The sequence below is a fragment of the Hippoglossus hippoglossus genome, chromosome 9 (assembly GCF_009819705.1).
Source record: "Hippoglossus hippoglossus isolate fHipHip1 chromosome 9, fHipHip1.pri, whole genome shotgun sequence".
Taxonomy (NCBI): domain Eukaryota; kingdom Metazoa; phylum Chordata; class Actinopteri; order Pleuronectiformes; family Pleuronectidae; genus Hippoglossus; species Hippoglossus hippoglossus.
In genome coordinates, this window is record NC_047159.1 from 28,597,773 (window position 1) to 28,622,283 (window position 24,511).

At 39.6% G+C, this 24,511-nt stretch overlaps 2 protein-coding genes across 2 annotated transcripts in view; one reads left to right on the forward strand and one right to left on the reverse strand.

Moving 5' to 3' along the window:
• ube2l3b (ubiquitin-conjugating enzyme E2L 3b) overlaps positions 1–5,865 on the reverse strand; it is a 14,695-nt gene extending 8,830 nt beyond the window's left edge. The window contains exons 1-3 of the mRNA XM_034595888.1: positions 5,764–5,865; positions 312–407; positions 44–230 (exon numbers count right to left, since the gene is read on the reverse strand). Coding sequence (XP_034451779.1) covers positions 44–230; positions 312–407; positions 5,764–5,790 — 310 coding nt within the window. The 5' untranslated portion in view covers positions 5,791–5,865. The remainder of the gene's footprint in view (positions 1–43; positions 231–311; positions 408–5,763) is intronic.
• A 2,251-nt stretch (positions 5,866–8,116) lies between these two features.
• pias2 (protein inhibitor of activated STAT, 2) overlaps positions 8,117–24,511 on the forward strand; it is a 28,700-nt gene continuing 12,305 nt past the window's right edge. Inside the window, exons 1-4 of the mRNA XM_034595788.1 lie at positions 8,117–8,262; positions 21,654–21,839; positions 22,569–22,656; positions 22,755–22,805. Of these exons, the coding sequence (XP_034451679.1) occupies positions 21,707–21,839; positions 22,569–22,656; positions 22,755–22,805 (272 nt within the window). The 5' untranslated portion in view covers positions 8,117–8,262; positions 21,654–21,706. The remainder of the gene's footprint in view (positions 8,263–21,653; positions 21,840–22,568; positions 22,657–22,754; positions 22,806–24,511) is intronic.

Consider the following 24,511-nt stretch of genomic DNA (forward strand, 5'->3'; position numbering starts at 1 on the left):
AACTTTGAGGTGAATGGAAGTAGTCACTCTGTCTCTCACTTACCTTGGTCAGTTTTGGTGGCAGGCTTCCAGTTCTCAGCACTGATTACAGGCAAGCACACCTGGCCCTTCTCATCAATGTTGGGGTGATAGATTTTTGTCTTGAACGTGATCTTGGGAGGCTTGAATGGGTACTCAGTGGGGAAAATGATTTCGATCCTGAATGCACCTTTGTCATAAGGGGGGTTGTCCTGAAAATTAGAGATGGAGGTTAGTAAAGGAAAGTTTGAGCCTTCAGATGTCAGACCAATCAAACAAGGATGTCTGCTTACAGGAACAATGAGCCCTTGCCATGACAATAGGTTTGATTCCTCAACTTGAATGTTTCTGAAGTTCTTCATTCCAGACCTGCGAATCTCGTCAAGTTCCTGAGAAAAGAAGCAAACATCGTATATTAAAGAAGAAGAATGCAGATAAGACAGAATTTAAAAAATGTTTTCAGTACATATACATACATATATAGAAATATTTCTACTTTTCACTCCATAACAGGCCCTGTTCAGACCTGGTAATGACATTCATCAGGAGTGATCCAATCACAAGTGGACAGCCCTCAGTTTGTGAAGATCCCACTTCCACACTGTATATCCAACACCGCTCCCCTCCATCTGACTGCAGTAAGATATATATATTATATTTATTTATACTATTTATAGTTATATTGATGCTCTCCACTTTGATTTAACAGTCATTCATTTTAGACTTTTGTCCTGCACCTCAGCCTTAAAATCAGGAAAAACTGATAATAGCTTTTACTGTATCAGGGTGGCTCCGCCTGCCTACCCCCTAAGCAGCACCACTGCATTGAGGTGCATTTTTTTAGCACCTGTCAACAAGCCATTTTGTTGATAACCTCTAATATTCATGTGTTCCTGGATAAGTAGGGTGTCTTTCTGCAACAATGAAGTGAAAAGGAACACTGCCCGCATTGTGGGATAATCAGCAGTAAGAACTGCAGCCTGCTTGTCTCCAACACTCTTCAGACACAAACTGAGTGTGCACAAGTGTGCGTCTCGTGTTGTGTGTGGCAGGTGAACTTTTTTCTATTTGTTTAAATGCGAGCCTCTTAAATTCTACAGTGAATCAAACAAAAAAACAATACTTTTCAAGTACTGTAAGGGTCCTAATAACTAATGATTATTGTTGGTGTTTATTTTTAAAGTGCAAACAAAGTGGGGAGGGAGGACACTCTGGCAGGATGCTCCAAGACAGTTCAAGGCAACCAGGCCTAATGTGCTACTACCAGCAGTGGTAACAATTGTGCGGCATTATGATGCATTAGGACACATTTGCATTTAAACAGCTAAAAGAATGTGACCACGTGTCCCAGACAACCTCCAAACGCATGTAAGTCCATTTACACCTGTACTTGGCACTGTCATCCTGTGATCCAAACACAGGATCTATGATACAGAGAACCAGTTTTGAATTATAACTGGGAAGCAACAACTTATCACGTATAATCAATTATAAAAACAGTTGGCAACTAATTTCATAATCAATTACTCATTGTAGCAACGTCTCCTGAGGTGGGGGAAGTAAAGCAACCTATGCCATGCCTTGTGTAGCTCACATGACAACGCTGTCTACTCTGGAGTAAGCGTTTAAAGAATGTCTGAGACAAACACAGCAAACGATAAAGCAGAGAATTGTACGACCCACGTCATCAAAAGTGTCTAAATACTTTACATTGTAGCCTTCAAATAAGACTGTTAGCTGCAAAATATCCAAAGCTGATCTCAGCATAGCAGCAAAACTGGGGTATGAACCTGGAAAGAAGAGATGTTGGCCTTTTTCTTCCTCTTTGATCAGTTTAGCAGATTGTAAACAACTTTAAGGTTTACAACAGTGATGTTGTGCTGCTGTGCAACATGCATGAAGGCTTTAATGCAGTGTTTCCACATTTCTGATTACTGATTCTTCCCCGGCTCAACAAGGAGAGAGACAGCAGCAGTGTTCGAGCGACCAATAAGGTGAGGGCCGACAGTGTACACAAAGCAGTGAAACAAACACACAAAATAGTGATTATGTTCTAAAGCACAAAAACAACCTGCTGGAAGATGTTACATCGCCAGGTTATGTGTGAATACAGACGTGAATTCATGTTTTGAAGTGCAGCTTGTCTGTGACAGAGACTCTACTATGAGTGACAGCTCTTTTTCACACAGAGGAACATTTAACAGGCCAAGCCATTTAAACTCTGGTTAACCAAGTCTGTTTATCCAGAATTAACTCTAAAGATATCAAAGTCATCATTACGACTAATCACACTCATTGTGAAAAGTAAGAATTTTTAGGCAATATATCTATAACATCAGTTTCTGACTATTCAAACAATATCTTTAATTCTGATTAGGCTACTCAATTTTTCAGCATCTGTAATAACACTGACTAGCATTCAAACTACTTTTGCAATTCTTGTGGATGGGGTTTATAATAAATTCAGCTGAGTTACTACTGTCTTTAATTCCAGTTTCAGATATCTATAATTTCATTCTGACAAGTTATAATTCAAGTTTAGGATATCTCCAACACCATTCTTACCAGTTAAAAGTTAATTTAAGGTATCTTGAACTGAGGTGATATCTTAAACTGGAATTATAGTCATAATTAAATTGCAGATATCTTAAATACATATAGAAAGAGCATTGCACAAGGAGACAGTTGCCTTTCGAAGACAGTGTGGGAAAAGATAAAATTCTGCTCTTATCATTTTTATCAGATTATAATCAATTAATTAAAAAAATAATCGATAGATTAATCAATTATCAAAAGTAGTTGTTAGAAGCCCTAAATCAGAACCAGTATGGAATTGGTTCAAAGTAATTAACCAGATTTATGAGGAATGATTTATTGCTTTTCCGTTCTATTCCTAGTGTCTTACTGTACCTTCCTGGACATGTGTTATCTCCAGCTGCCTTTACAACTATTTTACTTGCAGGTGGGATGCTCGCAATGTTTCCAAAATGTTTGCTGCACTACAAACTTGTACTTTTTTGTCATGGTGCATGAACAGTGGGGAATTAATCTGATTTGATTGTGTTGACCTTGTCTAATGGGAGGTAACAGTGTTTCTCATCACAGTCCATCACATTCAATTTCTTCCTGCCAAAGTTTCATAATGAACCGAAACTAGAATTACCGTTTACGTGTAGCATTTCCAACGGTCCCTGAATGCACCTCGTCGGAAGATATCAGCGGACATTTAGGCTTAAAACACTGTGTAAATGACCTGGCTTCGACTCGAATATAAATGTCGGGACATGCCTTCTGATCATTGAGGAGATTTGGATCAAACAGTAGAGGAAACTGTGTTTTCACTGTTTTGTTTCCACTGTTCTTCAACAAAGTCACTGACCGGCTGCTTCACGTGAACGCACCTCTCAGCTCACAGTGAGTGAGTGAGTCGAGGCGGAGCCCAGGGGCCTGTGTGTGTGTAAACTCCAGCTCGCTCCGAGCACGCACGCACACACAAGCGTCCACTCTCGTTGGATTGAACATCACTTACGTTCACAATTTGTAAACTAATAATGACAAATATACACAATATATAAATCTTGGCATGACAATGGTAGTTTTAGCTTTAGCTTTGTGCATTCTCAGGATGGGCATGTAGCTCTCAGGAGGCAGGCAAAAGTCAGCATAACACCAGCCCTCTCTATGTGACTGTCATTTGGGGACTTTGGTGTTGCATGCATGCAGGACTGGGTTTAATGGCCAATCACAATATTTAACCCCCCAACCACTGATGCAATCTCATTCTTTGGCCTGTTTCTGTTTATACCTTGGTTGAAAATGGTAGCAAAAGACACACAATTTTGCACAAACTATGATGATCTCTTTGTTTCATTACTTCAGTCAAAGAGGTTATGTTTTCATCTGCGCTGGTTTGTCTGTATGGTAATAAACAGGATTACAATAAAAACTACAAGGCGGATCGCCACGAATGGTATTGGTGATTTGTGAATATGGGCTATACAAATTAAATTTGATTGATTGAAACTTGGTGGAAGGGTGTGATATGGGTCAGGAAAGAGCCTGTTCAATTTTGGTGCATCAGGACGCTTGCACTCGAGTATATAGGGGTGTGTATTTGTACATTGCGTGTGCAGCCTCTGCGGTTTTCTTACAGTCATTGAGCTATACCTGATAACTTAAATCTAATAATGTTCCTACATGCCACTGTTCTGTTTTATATTATTAATAGTGTTTTCTTTTATTTATTACTTGAAGGCTACATAGACAGTTGTTTTTTTGTAGGTTCAAATATTTGTATAAAAGGAGTGTGTGATGAAGTAAATGAGATTTATTGTTTTGTTTTTGTTATTTGCAGCAGTATCGAGAATAGTGGAAATTTAATGGTATCGGTATCGACTACTACATTTTTGGTATCGTGCCATCCCTACTGTATTCCCAACACTACAAAATGCCAAACACTACACTTAACATATGTTATATTACAAACACAGAAAAGGCTCATTAAAAAAGTTTCCAATGCTTGGTGAAAAATCTGTGTTTGAGTTTATTGTGTGGAATTCTTCAGTGGGATTATATTCTGATAATATGGTTGTGGTGTTTCAAAGATCAGTACTTTTAATGCTTTTGAAAGCTAAATATTGTGTCATCAAGTTCAAAGTAGCTGTTGCTCTTATTGACTGAAAATTGGCACACCATGTGTAATGATCACAACACCACACATAAAGTGTATGATTTTGCAAGGATAATTATCCAAAGTTTTGGCCTGCATTTTAAATGGTGTGAAAAGTCAAATTGTACACTGATGTTGAGACACAATTGCCCCATTGTCTTGAAAAATTAAGAAATGTGGCTCAGTCTGGCTCTTCAAAATCCTGAATTATGACCTCTACATTTCCTACAATAGATTTATCGAAATAATCAAAATAGGTCGAGTTAATAATCAACACATTTTTATGGGTCAACAGTGGTTATATTTTACTTCTACTTTCACATAAGAGCAACTACAATCTGCAAATTGTGATTTAAATAAACAATCTGTCAAAGGGAAAAGTGAAACTAATGTAATCTACCTATGTAATCTACATTGGTAATTTTCTGAAATAAAAGGTGCATGGAAGCAGAGGCACACGATCTTACATTTAACACAGGTAACCGAATACGTTAACACATACATCATATGCCATCACCTCTTTTCAAAACAACAGAAGTAGCAAGTGTAAAATGTGGGTTTACACTATGTTCGAGCGCACCCATGATCTGATAACAGACAAAGCCGGGTGACTGAGTTAGGCTGACGTTCGCTGGCTAGCTAGCTGAAACGCAGCTAAGATCTGAAGCTAGCGAGTTAGCTGATTAGCAAACGCCTTGTGCGGTGGAAACTCGATGGTGATCTAATGTTTGACACATTAGAAAGTCGCTCAGTCGGTAATATAACACTCAGCTTCATGAACCGGTGTTGTTGGTAGCACACGATACACCATTTCGATTGTAGTCTTCGCAGGGTTGAACCTAGATTTACTGGCCTAATTTGCCGGTGCTTAGCTGCCTAACGTTAATACTGGGTCGGCTGGGTGGACAGTGGTGACCTCTCGTTTATAATAAGTTTACCACTAAACCTGCTGCCAACTGTTTCTTCACACAACATAAGCCTATATGAGTTTAGGCGAAGAACGAATGTGTCCCTTAGCCGCCATGAGTCATTCCACTTCACAAATTGTAGGAAAATAACGGGATCGGGAGATTTACCTTGGCCAGCCTCCTGCTCGCCGCCATCTTGAAACTAGTGCGTGTTCCCAGAATACACAGCGCGGCGAATGTGGATTTGGTCCACAGACAGTATATAACAGCACGTACGTTAACTCGGATCTGATAAATAGACATTTCAGGCTCATCCGCAAATTTCCATTGTAGTGTCGTTGTCAGCTAAATACGAGAGTTGACCTGTTTATAACCAAAGGTTTCAAGACTGGATGTAAACTAAAATGTTGATGATTTAAGTTTAGGACATAGTGGCATTTTTGTAAAGCTAATGTTGAGAGGGACTGGCTTTTATATACGATATTCAATATTACAATTTGATTGTATATTTGCAGTGCAAATTCACAACTTACAATATTCCAAGACACATAAGGTTTGGATCTTACAAAAGATAAACTCAACAGTTACTATAATGAGGAAGCACTTGGCAACTGTGAAGAGAAAAACCTCCCAGGGGGAAACCTCTGGCAGAACCAGAGGCTGGGAGAGAGAAGTGCTAAGTGTATCATGGGGGTTCCTTCAGCAGTCTAGGGCTCACCTGAGCCAGCCCTAACTATATATATCCTTTATCAAAGAAGAATGATTTGAATCTAATCATAAATGAGAGACGGTGTCTGCCTCCAGAACCTTAAATGTGAGTTGGTTTTTACGAAGGAACCATAGTTGAAGGCTCTACCTCCAATTCTAGTTAAAGACTCAATGAACCACAAGTGAGCCTGAATTTAGGGATTGAAGTAATCTATTAGAATAATAGGATGCGAAAAGCTCTTTAATATATGATTGAGCTTGATCAATAAGGGCTTAATATGTGAGGGGCCGGATTTTGAATTCTATTTTGAATTGTACAGGTTGTCAATGCAGAGAAGCTATAACAAGAGTAATATGATCTCTTCTACTAATTCCTATCAGTACTCGTACTGCAACATTGTGGATGAACTGGAGGCTTTTCACAGACATACTGGGACATAATAAAGAATTTATATAGCCCATTATAGAGGTAAAAAATGCATGGATTAGTTTCTCAGCATCCTTTTGAGACAGAATGTTTTTAATATTCATGACATTGCGCAGGTGGAAGAAGGCAGTCCTAGAGACTTGTTTTATGTGTCTGTCAAATGGCATGTCCTGGTCAAATATAACTCCAAGGTCAGATAATTTTTCTCTGCGGTGTTTATGGCCAAGTACTGTGACTTCAGTTTTATCTGAATTTAGAGGCAAAAGATGTAGGTCATCCTGTCAACCAGTTTTACTACCTTATTAGTTTCATCTGGCTTCAAAGATAAATACAGCTGGGTGGCATCTGCATAACAATGGAAATGTATATAGTGCTTTCAGATAATATTGCCTCAAGTAAGCATATATAAAGTGAAGAGTATCAGTCCCAGTACAGAACCTTGTGGAACTCCAAGATTAACCATTTTGTGGATGGAGGAGTTATGGTCCGCATTATGCTGCATTACAGACTACAAAGGGAGGACCAGGGACATAGTTCAGTCCACTGCATCACTCCCAGACGAGCTCAACACCTTCTAAGCCTGGTTCAAACACAACCCAGTTCCTTCCGCACGCCCATGTGTGGACAATGAGGCTGCAACATTGACCCTAGAGGCTGCCGACGTTAGACAGTCCTTCAAAACGGTCAACCCCCACAAATCCCCTGGGCTGGATGGTATCCCAGGGTATATATGTATATATAGTCAAGGAATTGTAGTTAGGAAAGGAGATTATTTTGCCTATCTGATCGCACCCTAGGCTCATGATGGAAGGCTTGGACAGAGGGAGTTGTGTTTTGTTGAATGGTTGGATTGGAAAACAATTTTGATACATTGGCTTTGAAAACAAATTTTGGATTTAGGATTTGGCAGTTGGCATACTGGTTTGTGACTGGATTAGGAAGGCAACTCAGGATGATGAGGGTGATGATATGGATTTATGATGGACCACAGTCTCTAGTAGGAGAGAAGGATGTGGGAAGAGAGAGAACAGGCTAGGTAAGGGGAGTTTGTTGTGGAGTCAAAGTAGTAAAAGAAGCTTGGAAGAAAATAGTTCAGATTAAGGTAATAGAGTTGTCAGCAGGAGGATTGTGAGGGAGGAATTTAAAATAATCCTTAAATTCAGAAAGGAAGACAAACATATCGGTCGTAGCGCAATAATGTTGTCTAGGGTTATCGAATAATATTTGATTATCTTAGAAAAACAAATATAATTGAGAGAAAATACGTTTTTTTTTTGTTTCTCAATAGAATAGATAATATAAGACAGCCTGATCCACACTCCAGGCCAGTTGGTGGCGGTAATGCACCAAATCGTTGTTTGCCAACTGTCAATAAAGCCTAAAAGAAGAAGAAAAGGAGGAGGAGGAGGAGGAGGAGGAGGAGAATAATAAGAACCCTCGGCCCATATGGCCCAGTTTTGGCGTCACCCGGAAGTCGTCACTCCGGGCGGGATGACCGGTTGGACAAAATGGCGAAGGATGAGGACTTACGGGTAGGCGAAAACAAAAACACTGATCATGATTCACTTTGACAAACAATACAACCAGTACCGATAGAGTGTAAGCAATAAAACATAATATATGACGTCCAGAGTTGATGGGCGAATAATGTAGTGCACTGCTAACAAGTAAGATGCCTTTCATATCAGATCGTTTACGTTTCGGCAGTTAGCTTCAATGCTAACAGGTTAAGTCTAGTCGCTAATAGGTTTCTTGTTAGCCGTCACAGCCAGCTGAGACTACATTGACTTGTGTTTCTTCTATGGACTTTAAGGCATTCATCTAACAGATAAGTAATCTTAGGTATCCCCGTGCTATGCAGTTCACGTCACGAAAATACAGCCTGTTAGGTCATAGTTAATGTTAAGGTACCTTACTATCGTAAAGGTCACCGTGTTATATTTAGAAAATCTCAGACTTGTACAACAAACTATTCCAATTTACAGAAATGCTGACAGGGCAGACTATAACACTCAAAAGAGAAACACCAGTTTCCCTTTAACGATACTAGGGGCCTGTTCTACGAAGCTGGTTCAACTTACTAACTCGGGGTTGACAAACCCCGATTCATTGACTATGTATTAAACGGTACTACAAAGCTGGTTTGAATGTTGGTCTGTTGAGGCCCTGCATGTCTTGTCCGCGTGCTTATAGGGGGCGTGTTCGGCAGAGCAAACCTGTGCACCATATTTCAATGAGAAAGAGTGCACGTTGATTCTGAGAGAATGTTGATTTGTTTGAAATGACAGCCACAATATCAACACTGATCCCCATAATGATCAATACTTTTTTTGTGTGAGTAAAATCTTTTTTCATAGCTGTGCACATTCATTCGTTAATTCAGCTCGTCCTGGCTCCGCTCATTCTCTTCCTCTCTCTCTTGCACTTACACACAGTTACACACAAACTCTCACACACAGTGTCATCGAACACATCTGTAAACTCAGGCAATGTATGGAGAGCCAGAGGAGATGGCTGGGTGTGCTCAGTTTGGCTCGATTCAGTTGGCAGTGTGCAAGCAAATGATAGACACAGAAAGAAGCACTTAATTAGTGATAGTCTGGAGTTCCCCTAGCAGTCTAGATCTATAGCAGCATAACTAAGGGATGGTTCAGGACTCACCTGATCCAGCCCTAACTATAGGCTTTATCAAAAAGGAATGTTTTAAGGAAAGTCTAACCTTAAATGTAGAGATGGTGTCTGCCTCCTGTACCCAGAGTGGGAGCTGTTTCCACAGGAGAGGAGCCTGGTAGCTGAAGGCTCTCCCTCCAATTCTGCTCTTACAGATTCTTGGAACCACAAGGGAGCCTGTGTTTTGGGAGCAAAGTGATCTATTGGGACAATATGCTGTTATGAGCTCTTTAATATACGAAGGGGCTTGATTGTTAAGAGCTTAGTATGTGAGGAGCAGGATCTTGAACTCTATTCTGAATTTTACAGGGAGTCAATGCAGAGAAGCTAAGACAGAAGTAATATGATCTCTTCTACTAGTTCCTGTCTGCACTCGTGCTGCAGCCTTTCGGACCAACTGGAGGCTTTTCACAGACTTACTGGGACATCCTGATAATAAAGAATTACAGTAATCTAGTCTAGTGGTAACAAATGCATGGAGTAGTTTCTCAGCATCCTTCTGAGACAGGATGTTCCTAATTTTCACAATAATCCGAAGGTGGAAGAACGCTGTCCTAGAGACTTGTTTTATATGTGGGTCAAATGACATGTCATGGTTAAACAAAACTCCACGGTTCCTCACAGTGGAGCTAGGGGCCAAACTAACACCATCCAAGGTGACTATCTGGTCAGACAGTGTTTCTCTGAGATGTTTAGAGCCAATTACAACGACCTCAGTTTTGTATGAATTTAGAAGTAAGAAGTTCTGGGTCATCCAGGCCTTAATGTTCTTGAGACATTCCTGAACTTGAACTAAGTGATTAGATTCATCAGGCTTCTTAGATTTCTACAGCTGGGAGTCGTCTGCGTAACAATGGAAGTGAATGTGGTGCTTTCTGATGATGTTGCCTAAAGGGAGCATATACTCATTAACCACGGACAGCTCCACAGCCAGGAGAGGGCACACAGCCCGGCCGCAGCGCCACCAAGTCTCGTGCAGACACCAGGGAGCCATGCACAGCTCCACTAAGTCCACCTACAGTATTAATTTGGGTAACGAATAATACATACATGTTTGGACAAGGGCTACACAATATATCGAAAATCTATCGTCATTGCGATATCAACGTGCGCTATAGACGTATCACAAGAGACGACAAAAACTGCGATAATTGGTGTTTTATGCGACACACATTCACGCTCTGCGTGTCAGTATATTTGGCCTATCAGATGGAGCCCTGCTGCCCTAGATGATAAATTAAAGACATTCAGATCATTGACGTGATTTTCTGTCAATGAATGATTGTTGTAACAAGAGAATAAGAAGAGAATAGAGAAATTTGATGGAGGGACGCAGCTCCGTCAAATCTCACTCTGCCCCCTACGACTAAATTCTATTGTGGAAACTTCTAGTGATCACATTTGCCCCCAGTCAGATTCATCTGTATGAGCCATTGATTATATAAAATAATTGTGAAGCTTATTTATGATCCCAGAACCTGAGGGAAGTGTGTGTCTGTAATTTACTTCTCCTCTTAGTGTCTATCATTTGCTCTGTGCGCTGCGTCAAACCAAACAGGGTTTGTATGGAGCCGGTCTCCTCCAGTTCCATACATTTACTAAGTTTATAAAGTCTGTTGTTTTTACCAAGACAGACTTTATACACGTGTGTGGTCGGACACATGTATCATATGAAACAGAATATAGCACATATCAGACAATAACTTAGTGTGGTAAATAACATACAGTTAAGGAGAAAAGAAAAAAAAAGCATTATACTAATATTCTTGCCCAGAACATGAACAAAAATTATACTACAATATACATGCATAGCATCTGAGAGGACATCAACACATCAAGATAAATCCACTTGGGAGCATTACTCGTGTACAGATTTGCTTAGATTTTAAATAATATTTCAATTTAATTTTAAAAAGTGTAATTGGTACTGTTTCTGATAACTATAGGGAGTCTATTCCAGATTTTGGAGGCTCTCACTGAGAATACAGAATTGCCAAATGTACTGTGTACATAACCGTCTCCTCTGGTTACTGACCTTGTTAACCTCCGGTCCTTATTCTTAGTTGTAATGTAAACACTTCCTCCAGGAAGAGGAGCTAGTCCATTAAGAATTTTAAACATCAGGCATATATCTGTATATTGTTTGAAGCTGTCCATACTGAATAAATTATACTTGAAAATGATATTACAATGATGGTAACTGTTAGGCTTTTTATCCAGGACTTTCAGTGTTTGTTTCTGAAGTGATTCAACTGGTCTTACGGTAGTAACTCCAGTTTGAGACCAGCATGTCATGCAATAATTAAAATGAGAAAGTAACATCCCATGCATGTATAATTTGGCTGCCTGTAGCGAAATATACGGTCTTATAATCTTAAAATTAGTTAATCCAAATTTAACAGTTTTTACTACTTAGTTCACATGTTTTTTAAATGTTAAGTGAGAATCCAAAATTATGCAAAGGTATTTAAAATGATCCACAACGGTTATGTGTTTCCCATTAATAGTCACATCTGGGTGTATGGTACTATTGGACCTCTTAGAAAAATACATGCAACCCGTTTTACTAGTGTTGAGGTGCCACCCAGAAACACTAGTCATAGCTGTTGCTAATTTCTGAGCAATTTCTGACTTACTTTTGCCATGAACAAATAAAACAGTATCATCTGCATGCATTTGAGCATCCACTTGTGGACAAATAAGCGGCAGATAATTAATGTAAACACTGAACCAAAGAGGTCCCAGTATTGATCCTTGGGGAACTCCACAATAATTATAGAGCAAGTCGAACTGGCTACATCCCATATGAACTTTTTGACCTCCATGAGTTTAATAGGATTGTATCCAATTAATCGCTTCACTAGAAACATTATGAGGACAGCTTAGTTAGAAGCACATTATGGTTAACAGTATCAAAGGCTTTTTTTTAAATCCAGAAATACTGCACCAACTTCACCATATAAGTCCAGTTGTGATTTAATACGCTCAACTGAAACAGCTATTTGCTCATTTCTGAATCCAAATTTCATCTGATAAATGGTAAATGGTTTGTATTTATATAGCGCTTTTCTAGTCTTGATGACCACTCAAAGCACTTTACAGTACAGTTTTACATTCATCCATTAGCAGCACTTTGTTGTTCTATGAGGGGAAATTCGGGGTTCAGCATCTTGCCCAAGGACACTTCGGCATGCAGATGGGGAAGACTGGGGATCGAACTGCCGACCTTCAGGTTGGAGGACAACCGCTCTACCCCTCAGCCGCCCCATATTGCTTTTGTTAAAATGAGAAGTTAAATGCTTAGCAGCCCATTTTTCAGCAACTTTAGAAATAGCTGGAATGATACTTATGGACTTATAATTATTCACATCTTTTGGATCTCCAGATTTAAATATTGGAGTAACCCTAGCACTCTTCCAAGCAATGGGAAATATCGCGCTTCTAAATGATAGATTCAGAAAGTGAGCAATTGGTACAATCAAAGCATCTTTGTGTATCTTCAGAAAGGCAGTGTCTAGACCATGCACATCTTTAGCTTTTGAGTTATTTAAAGACTTAATGATATGGTTAACTTTGGATAAAGATATTTCTGGAATGCTAAATATTGGTTTGGTAGCATCAATTGGAATAATATCAATGTTATTTACGCATTATTTACATTTTGTAAAGTAATTTCTTTAACAGATTCAACAAGAAAGTTATTGAATATATTAGATAATAACTGAAAGTCTTTGATTAAAATGCCATTTACATTCAGTTCAATATTGTTTGATTTATGTACCTCCCTTCCCAAGAGTTTATTTAGGTTTTCCCAAATTATTTTCCCATTACCTTTAGCATCTTTAATCACTCCTAGAAAGAAACCTGCCTTTGCCATACTAACATTCTTTACCACTTTATTTCTGAGATATTTAAACACAATTTTGTCCTCAGTGTAGCCAGATACCAAAGCCTTTTTTCAGGCACAATCTCGCTCTTGCATCAGCCTTCTGACTTCCATATTTATCCAAGGTAAAGTTGTTTTACATCTAGGCTTGTATTTACTTTCTTGACTAAAATATTTTATGACGTTATTAATAGTAGACATAAAAGCTGTATAACAAGACTCCATGTCATCATTGGAAAGGAGATCAGACCATTCAATATTTCTTATAGCATTGTTAAATTACTTTGTTAATTTTTTGGAATTGTTTGATTGTGCTCTTTGAGTTTGTTATGATTGCTAAATCTCCTGGTAAGTTTTCGAACCATCAGAGTAGCATTATGGTCAGAGAGACCAATAAGCAAGTTGAAAGACTTTGTTATTCGTTAAAGCCTATTGGTGAACATCAGGTCTAATTGTGTACAGTTTGTCTGGGTTACTCTAGTTGGTCCTTGTACTATCTGGGTCAATTTAAAATGATCCGTTATTTTTTTGTTTTTTCCTGCATGCTTTACTTTCCCAGTTTATGTTAAAATCCCCCATTAATATTATTTCTCTTGTGGTCACATTCATCGAGAATGGCACGCAGATGGTCATAAAACATAATGTCACATGATGGTGGACGACACAAGCCAATAATAGTTAGACATATGTGGAGACAGAGACATTCAATCCCAGGCAATCCAGATTATTTGGATGTTTCCATTGAATGGGATCACATTTGATATGGTCTCTCAAATAAATCATCAACCCCCCACCTTTTCTGTCCTCTCTATCCTTCCATAACAATGTGAACCCTGGGATATTAACGGCTGCAGATGGGACAGATGTCTTTAACGTGGTCTCTGTAAAACATATGAAGTCCAAATTGGAGTCAATCATTAAATGTTCTATTTGGTCTTTTTTCGGAAGGAAACTGCGTATGTTAAGATGCTCCCCCCCCCCCCCAATAAACCCTTTGGTTTGGAGCGAGGGTCCCATACCACTTAAGTAGAGTTGAGTCTGAAAACATTTCATTGTCCGTTGCTTCCTGATAGCTGGGTTAAGCCAAATACTTTCTTTTTTAGGTAATTCTGTCTTATTTTCAGAATGATTCTATATGTTGCCTCCAACCTCTGATGTGGGATCTTTGGCTGAAGTTGAGGTGGATTGAGGAGGGCTTCCTGACAGGATTTCCTTCTCAACCATTGTCAGCTTTCTTATTGACTGGGGCTCTAATTCCAGGATCTGATGTTGAAGTTGAGGAACCAGGGGAATAGGGTCTCTAGACCTTTTTAGATGATTGTTGACTGCGTACAGTTTTGATCCTGAGTTTTCTTCTGTAGAATTCCCTAGGGAATTAGCACGCCTTTTTAGGATGCTGGTGACCTTTGACCCAGCATGCAGGTGTTTTTGTTTTTCCTTCATTGTATCACAGGGTTGAGGCTTTTCTTCATTCAGGTGTTCTTGTGTTGCCTTTGTTGTATTATAGGGTGGAAGCTTATTTGCATGTGCCACTGCTCCTTTATTCATCCTCTTATTTTTCTTGTTCTTTTTCTGATGTCTTAATGGGGATGTTGTACATTCTGCCTCATATGGCTTCCCAGATAATTTCTCCTCTTCCTTTTCATCTTTGTGATGATCATTTTGACTTCAGTTTCATTGCCACTTACCTCAGGTTGAGAATGTTGTACTATCCCATTATTAGATGATGAGTGTTTGTCCCGTACATGTAAATGACATGTTTCCACAATGCATCTAATATTTTCTTTTGTTGGACTTTACTCCATTTCATCCTGACTCTCACTGGTGTGCCTTATTTTGAGTCGAGTCTGTACTCCATCAGGGCTCTGTCCATCATATAACACTCTAACCCAGTGTGGGCCAAGCTTTGTGGAGCGTGGTATGGGACTAGTTGGAGACCCTTCAACATAAACAAAGCGATCTCGATTAGTGCAATTAGTAAGTTGTCCTTTATACCTTATCATACGTCTCATCACTCCAACAATTTTACCTCCAGCTTTATTCAGAAACTCTGCAACAAAACTGTCATCCAGAGATTCAGGTAGCTGTTTTATAGTAATCTGGAGAGAGCTTTGATCAGACTTCAAGTTGAGAGGGTTGTTTTCTTTAAAGTCAACATGCTTTTCTCCAAGTAATATTCCTCTCAACATAAGCTTTGCTCTTGCCTCCTTGTTATGAAGGTATAACAAGAGAGCATGCTCTTTTTGTACTGACCTCAAATGGTTTGGTTGAACTTGCTGGATGAGAATGTGGTAGAACTCCTCTTCTCTGATAGGATTGGATATGGCCATTTCCTTTGTTATGATTTCTCTCTCCATGACAAAGATTGGTAAAACAGTCACTTTAGACTTACTCTGCCCCACAACCTTGTTGTTGCTGGTATGATCCTTATCATTTGCTTTGACACCAGGATTTGAATCACTAGAGTTAATGTTCTTGTTTGCAGCGGCCATTTTAGTGTTGTCCTTTTGAAAAAAGTGTGCACTAGTGTTTTTTGATGAAATTATGGAAAATATTGCACTAGACACATTCACCTTTTACTTATAAAATGTTCTGTCAGCTAATACGTTATTGGATGGTTATTCCGCAATTAGATATTTGATGGATTATGCCTTGCTCCAGGTCCTTGTCGATTTCATTATAGTATACACTGACATTAAAGTCTGTGCATGACCCCTCTGTCGGTGTTGAACGGGAGTGCATCATGATGCTGGGGGGGTTGAGCGCGAGACTACACTCTCGCCGGAGTGCTCATGTGAGACTACACTCTCGCCGGAGTGCTCACGTTCATCATTTGTATACTGATTCGTTCGGTTCAGCATTCACAAACAATATGAACAAACTGTCAAGAACTGTCTGAACACTTGTCAACTCGCAGGGACTCTTCTCTTTCTTTCGCTCTCTCCACGTTCTCTGAGTCTCTCCTCTCCTCTCCTGATACTAAAATACGCGTGTGCGGAGGAGAGTTTTCTGGATGGGCGGGTGAGTGAGCAGTCTGCTGTGAGAGGTGCAGGAGAAGCGAAACTCAAAGAGCATTTCATGCTGACGGCTTAAAACATTCACGTCACAATTTATACTTGATGGTTGCGGTATAGTAATTTTATACATTGCACGTGATACATCGAATATATTACATATATCGCCCACCCCTACTCAGACCCATCATCAGCAACATTCATTTTGTAACTTACATAACCAAACGCCTTGCCACCATACTAGCCCCCCTGGTTGGATACATTTTGCCAAAAAACCCAGAAGAATAAGACTGAACGCAGATGAAACCATGGTGTCCTATGATGTCGCTTCATTTTTACATACATCCCCACCACAGAAACATCAAGGAAACAAAACAACCACTACCACAAAAAGAAAATATGTCTAAATCTCAATATATTTCCGGGTTTAAAAGTGGTCATACAAGTAGAAGACACTGACGAAGATGTCTAGAGAATTTGAGGTGAAAAGAGCCAACACCAGTGTCTGTGTGTTGTCAAGAAGAAGCAACAAATTGCGAACACGTGTGTACAGAGACCCTCCCGACTTTATAATGCCGCTTTTAGTCACGACGAGAAGGCTATGGTTCCTTTTTCACAGATGTTTAATGTGTATACCAACAACACCAACACCGTAGAACTAAAAGAACAGGGACGAATATGAAAAAACAACCCCATCCATTACACATTGGTTACATGCATGGAAAACACATAACAAACTTGGACTGAAAATAAATACAGACCACTTTTGCCTGCTTGTGAGCTAAGAGAGGGGGTTTGCAGGTTGTGCATGAACGCATTCAATAAACGATGTTCATTGAACGCGTTTATATTTTTCGTAAAGATGAACTTGAACGAATCAGTTTTCATTAGGGCTGTCAAAATTAACACATTAACGCGGGATGATTAATTTGTGGAATTACCGCGTTCATTTTTTTAACGCATTAACGCATGTGCAGCATGACCCACTCCATGTACCCATACTCGCTCCCACTCACTTGCTCAGAGCGACACACACAGGGAGATCAGAGCTCGTTCACGTGAAGCAGCCGGTCAGTGACTTTGTAGAAGAACAGTGAAACAGAGTTTATCTGGTCACAGCTGCTCAGTGATCAGCTGCATCATGATCAGAGCAGAAGCTGCAGTTGGTTTGTACCGAGCTGGAGTTTCTGTTTCCTGAGAGGAGCGTTTGTCACCTAAATCATCTCAGTAAATAATGAACTATAAACGTGAACTAGTTTATTTTCATCTGCATGAACTGAACTTGGAACTCGTTATTTTTAAGTGTGAACTGGCTCTACACTGCTTCTACAGATGGGCTCAGATTCAGATTTCACATTTAATTGTGTAAAGGTTTGGTTGTTTGATTGATTTAAAAAAGAAATGAAAAAAGTTTTATTCAACCATCCTATATTTGCTTTAAAAAAAAAAAAGAGCAAAGGCTAAGATGCCTCAATTGTTTATGATAAAGGTTCGTTGAGTTTGATTACAATTTTTTTTTCTAAATAACATGTTTGCTCAGAGGCACAGCAAAGCGACAGCCACATTAAGTTATGGTGTGGTATGTTTTAGCATTATTTTATTTTTCAATCTTAATTATCATTTGGACTTGTCATCAATAAAAAACAAACGTTATATGTATATATCCGCCTTCTGTCATTTATCTTTCCGTTCCCACAACAATATACATAGAACATGGGAATTTTTTCGGGCATTTAGAAATGGTGATTAATCGCAGCTACCCTGTGATTACTCTGATTACAAATTTTAATCGTTTGACAGACCTAGTTTTCATATGACGAACGTTCGTTTTTATTTTTTAAATCATCGTATCAGGCCATCATTTGAAATACCAGGAGCGAGAGAAAATTTTTGTGTGTGTGCTCCCAGACAGCACACACACAGGCCCCGGGGCTCCTTCCCCCCGCCCCCACTCACTCGCTCAGATAGACACACGCAGTGAGATCAGAGCTTGTTCACGTGAAGCAGCTGGTCAGTGACTTTGTTGAAGAACAGTGGAAACAGTAAAAATAGAGTTTCTCTGGTCTCAGTTGCTCAGTGATCAGCGCCGCTGCTCAATGATCAGATCAGAAGCTGCTGTTGGTTTGTTCTGAGCTTTATGAAACTGCATTTAAACATCATCAAAAATGACTCGTCAACATTTTGTGCTCAGTACAACACGAGACGTGTCGCGCTCACAGTCAGGACTCAGTGTTAAAGTGAGCGTAGCGACACGCAAACATGATCCGACACCATCGATTAATAACTAAACGCATGATCGTAAGTTTGTCACCTAAATCATCCCAATGAAACAAATGAACGTGAACTAGTTCAGTTTTGGAACCGTAAACTTAATTAAAAAAATTAAATATGAATGTGAACTAGTTCATTTTCATCTGCATGAACAGAACTTTAAACTAGTTCATTTTAAGTGTGAACTGGCTCTACACTGAGTATAACTATATATATATATAACTTTATAAGCTGTGTTATGAAATATGTTTTGCGGCTCCAGACAAGTTTTATTTGGTGGAAGAGGGGGCAAAATGGCTCTTTTGATAGTAAAGGTTGCCGACCCCTGGGCTAATGACTCTCAACACAGGTACAGTCCCAGAGAGGTTTAATACCTGAAACCTCCCATTAGTTAGAACTGAGGAAGGCTCTTGGATGATGAGGGAAATGTCTTAAATGAACAAAAGCAATTCCGGTTGCCTATGTACACTTGTACATCTTCTGAATGTACCATGACCTGGATGACTGAGAATCTTCACAGATATGAATCCAAGGAGCTATGTTTGTGAATTTTTGGGAGAAATCACAATTCAACTAATCTATCTACCTACTGTATGATTGCATTGTTTCTTTTATTGGATTTACACCATTTTAGGAGAATAATGTTTAGCAAATTAAATTCTCTCTTGGTATGACAGATTTCCATCATTTTGATAACAGAGAGGCCATGTATGAGATCAGTGTCGATATACACTCATCGGCCACTTTATTAGGCACACCTGTTCAATTGCTTGTTAACACAAATAGCTAATCAGCCAATCACATGGCAGCAACTCAATGCATTTAGGCATCTAGATGTGAGGAAGACGACTTGCTGAAGTTCAAACCGAGCATCAGAATGGGGAAGAAAGGGGATTTAAGGGACTTTGAACGTGGCATGGTTGTTGGTGCCAGATGGGCTGGTCTGAGTATTTCAAAAACTGCTGATCCACTGGGATTTTCACGCAGAACCATCTCTAGGGTTTACAGAGAATGGTCCGAAAAAGAGAAAATATCCAGTTGTGTGGACGAAAAAATGCCTTGTTGATGTCAGAGGAGAATGGGCAGAGTGGTTTGAGATGATAGAAAGGCAACAGTAACTCAAATAACCACTCGTTACAACCAAGGTATGCAGAATACCATCTCTGAATGCACAACACATCGAACCTTGAAGCTACAGCAGCAGAAGACCACACCGGGTGCCACTCCTGTCAGCTAAGAACAGGAAACTGAGGCTACAATTCGCACAGGCTCACCAAAATTGGACAAGAGAAGATTGGAAAAACGTTCCCTGGTCTGACGAGTCTCGATTTCAGCTGCGACATTCAGATGGTAGGGTCAGAATTTGGCGTAAACAACATGAAAGCATGGATCCATCCTGCCTTGTATCCATCCTGCCTTGTATCCATCCTGCCTTGTATCAACGGTTCAGGCTGGTGGTGGTGGTGGTGTAATGGTGTGGGGGATATTTTCTTGGCACACTTAGTACCAATTGAGCATTGTTTAAACGCCACGCCTTGTTGAATCTATGCTACGAAGAATTAAGGCAGTTCTGAAGGCAAAAGGGGGTCCAACCCGGTACTAGCAAGGTGTACCTAATAAAGTGGCCGGTGAGTGTATGATTCTAACTTCAAAGGACAAAATTCAAAATTAGCTTACTTAACATAATTCATCTCTGCATTGTGTTTTTTTGCTTGTCATTTTATGCACTTGGGTGGTGGTAATTGGCAAAATTTATCGATTCTTAGATGCATCGCGATGCAGATGACTCTGCATTGAGACTCTGCAGAGACCAAACATAGAAACAGAACATAATCGATTCATGTTTTCCGCGACTTCAATTTTTTAAGCGATGTCCCGCCACTGCATAATTATAACCACCGCTGCTTCAGGATCAGGACTGACATAAATTAAAGGTCTGGTCGTCTTTTACCATGTCAATGTCTCCTGTCTGAGTGTCCTACCTTCAATCTCCCACTGACCTGTGCTCCCTTTACACTTTAACACTAATCAGAAGTTATTAGGACCCAAACAGTAATGACATTTACTTTATGTTTGTCCATTCACTTCAGAGTTTATGAGGCAAGTACTTTATCTACTAGACACAACACACAAACAGTCAGGACATCAGTGTTAAAGTGACCTTAACAATCCGGATTCATGATCTGACACCATCAATAAATGCACACACACACCCAGAGGCTGCAGACAGCAGAGAATACTTCCGGCAGATTATTACACAACGCAGTTTTTTTTTTTACTTCATTGTTGCAGAAAAAACGACGCTCCACTTATCAAGGAACATAAATAATAATTCAGCAGGTTTTTATAAAGATCAGCTCTAAATGTGAAAGACTAGAAAAGAGGAGAGGAGCCAAATCTCTTGTTGACCAGCGGAGTAATGCGCCTCGATGGTGGCCAAGCGGGGCCACCCTGATACAGTAAAGGCTAAAGATGCAGCACAGAAATTCTAAACTGAATGAATGTCAAATCAATATGGAGAGCACTGAACAATGTTATAGACTGACTGTTGTAGTCAGATTTTTATTTTGTAAATTACAGCTAACATGCACAAAAACTTACAACTGTGAAATTGGTAGGAAAGGAAAAATTACAGTAACTCAGTTTGGGGTGTCTATTTGCTAGATTTTACCCATGTGTTGGCTAGTTAGTCGGCCACTTAGGTGAATGTTTTCAGTGTTTGCGTGTAAATGGAGATATGTATCTCTTGTTTCTCATTGATTTCTCTGTTGTTTGCTTAGAAATTGTTTCTGTTCTGTTGATGAACTGCTCATGTCTTTAAGTGTCTAACCCTGAGAGGTGCTTATTCTGATTTATATTTGTACAGAATCTCTGATCATTATAGAAAACACTGACTATAGAGCTCAGAGATGTTTATGGAATGAACTATACATACTGAACATAGATCATAGTCAGTGACAGGCTGAACTCTCAAAAAGCATTACTCCAGGATTGTAGTGACACCTGACCCTAATTTTTACCCATACATAGGTAATGCTGAGAGAGGACTAACTGTAGTGAACATTGCCATCTCTGTTAGCAGGAATCAGTCCTGTGAAACACACTTCATCCTGTCTGGTGAAACAGCCTGCCTTGATGCAAGACATAAAAACCAACATGAATCTCCAGCAGCCATCACCTCTCATCCCCCCTGTCCACCCTGATGTGCAGATGAAGCCCCTGCCCTTCTATGATGTACTGGATGTCCTAATCAAGCCTTCAAGTCTAGGTCTGATCTGTTTTCTTTCTTTTTTTATTTTAAACGATAACTCGATTTTGCCATCATGACTTGCAAATATGATGTGTACTATAACAAAAAAAATCACGTTTTAGAGGTGTTATTTTCCCCAGTAGCAACATTAAACATTGAATTAATGAGTTAAATAATTTTATTCAACCAACAAGAAATTTATTTTATTTTATAATTATTTAATTACTAAGTTGTAACTTGTTCCATGTCAACTTCCTTTTCAAAGGGTTCACTATCACAGACGAAAACCGACAAATGACAAAGACTTTAAATGCAGTTAATTCAACTCTGTAATCATATGTTAGATGGAGAAAGTTATTGCATATTTGAATATGAACAACATTTTTGATGACTTAACAGTCTGGCTTCAGAGTCTTGCATAGTACAGAGAAAGCCTTGGTGAAAATAACAAATGACCTACTCCTTGCTGGGGAGGAGTGAAGAGACTTCCATTCTCTTTTTGTTACGCTTGATTGCCGCCTTTGACACTATGGAGCAGGGGTCAGCAACCCGTGGCTCCGGAGACGCATGCGGCCCTTCAGCCCTTCTGCAGTGGCTCCCTGTACAGTGTTGTACAGGGATACCAGAAGAATACCAGATGCGAGAGAAAATGTGTGGGGGGGGCGTCCCCTGTTAACTAAGTTGTCTGAAGAATAATAATAATTCAGATTCTTTTCCAATACGTAATGTCATCACTTGTGTTTCCAGGAGCAAGTACTGCACAGAGGTACCACCAAGAAAAATATTTTATCTTTGCCTTGACACCACAGCAAGTTCGAGAAGTTTGCATATCCAGGTAGGACTGATAAATAGCTCAGTAATTAAACAAATACTCAGAAACACATGTCTGTGTGTGATGTAAATAATTAAAATAATATTTTTTTTTTTTTTCAGGGACTTTCTGCCAGGTGGCAGGCGGGACTATATGGTTCAAATTCAACTGAGGTGAGAATGGTCAAAGTTCTTGAAATTTTTATAACTTAGAATCTGAACTAAGAAACGCACACAAATCAAAACTCTTTTAAAATCATGTAGAATAGCTTGATTAGTGTTTTCTTGAAGACCAAACCAATTCCTCTTTCATAAAGGCATTCACTAGTGCTACTGCAATTAGGTGCTATAATTGAGGATGCCAACGCTAAAAATATGTTTACATCAATATTATAGTGTAGAACATTCTCAATTTAAAGATGCATTGCGATGCAAACATGGACATTTCTGCATTGATGCAGTGACCGAACATGATCAATTCAAATTTTCCACAGCGTTCATTTCATAGCAGTGGTCCACCACTGCATGATTATTACTGCTGCTGCTTCAGGATTACAGCAGATGCATATTAAAAGGGATAGTTCACCAAAAAATGAAAATGTACTCATTATCTTCTCACCACTTTGCCGATGGAGGTGTGGGTGATGTGTTTGAGTCCACAAGACACTTTTGGAGTCTCAGGGTTCAACAGTGTTTCGGCCAAGGCGTCCACTTCTTCAGATGTAATAAAACGGGGGAAAAAAACACAACATGCCTCCATACTGCTCATGAGCGTTCATCCAAGTGTCCACAAGAACTGACATTGATATCCGACTCCCCTCGCGTTCATGTGTGCGGCGTTTGAGTGTGCCCGTGCGTATGTGAATGTGCCTCCGTTGAGGCTTGCAGAGGACATTTAGGCTTAAAGTATGGTATAAATGATGCCGTTTCGAGTCGAATTTGAATGTCGGGGCTTGCAGACACTTGGATGACACCACACAAGCAGTAGGGAGGCATGTTATGTTTTTTCTGATGTTTTATTACGTCTGAAGAAGAGGTCACGATTGTCTTCAATTGTATTGGATTGGCTGTTTACCCCTGAGACTCCTGAAGTGTATTGTGGAATCAAACACTTCACCCACACCTCCATCGGCAGAGTGGTGAGAAGATAATGATAATTTCATTTCATTTTCATTTTCATCATGAACTAACCCTTTAAAGGTCTAGTATCCTGTTGGAGTGTCCGCCCTCCTCACTACCCAGCCGTCACGCACTCACATTCTAACAATAAACATCAACAGTAATGAGAAGTTATTTGGACCTGTCCAGTTCTGTTTGTTTGAGTTGCTCGAGACTTTATGAGGCACATATTTCCCTTAAACATTTTTAAAGAATCCAACATTTTGTGCACATGCAGTTCACCTGCCAAAAAACGAAAAAACAAGATGTGACATGACGCGCACAGACAGGACATCGGGTTTAAAGTGCTAAGAAGGATCTGGAATAATGATCCAATGCCATTGATTAATAACAAAATAAATAAATATGAGAAGTTCTCCCTGCAAACTGTGACACACCCGGGTGTTCGTTTGAACTTCATTGTTATAGAAGAAGTGACACCAGCCTATCCAGGAGAATAAATACCGTAGAGTTCTGGCATTTAGTTTAGTACATAGACTTACTTTTATTCAAAGAAATACAGTAGTCATACCAGAAACCTCAAGTAGGAGCATCGCAGCAGACATGCTCCCTGTGTGAAAACAGACGGCCAGAAGATGCAACACAATCGTCACACGAGTGCAAGTGTTGCCTAGGCTTTAGAATTTCCTTGGAATAAGTGTTTTATGTAGTGCTTTTCTATTCTTAAATACCACTCAAAGGACTTTATACTAAAAGTTAGG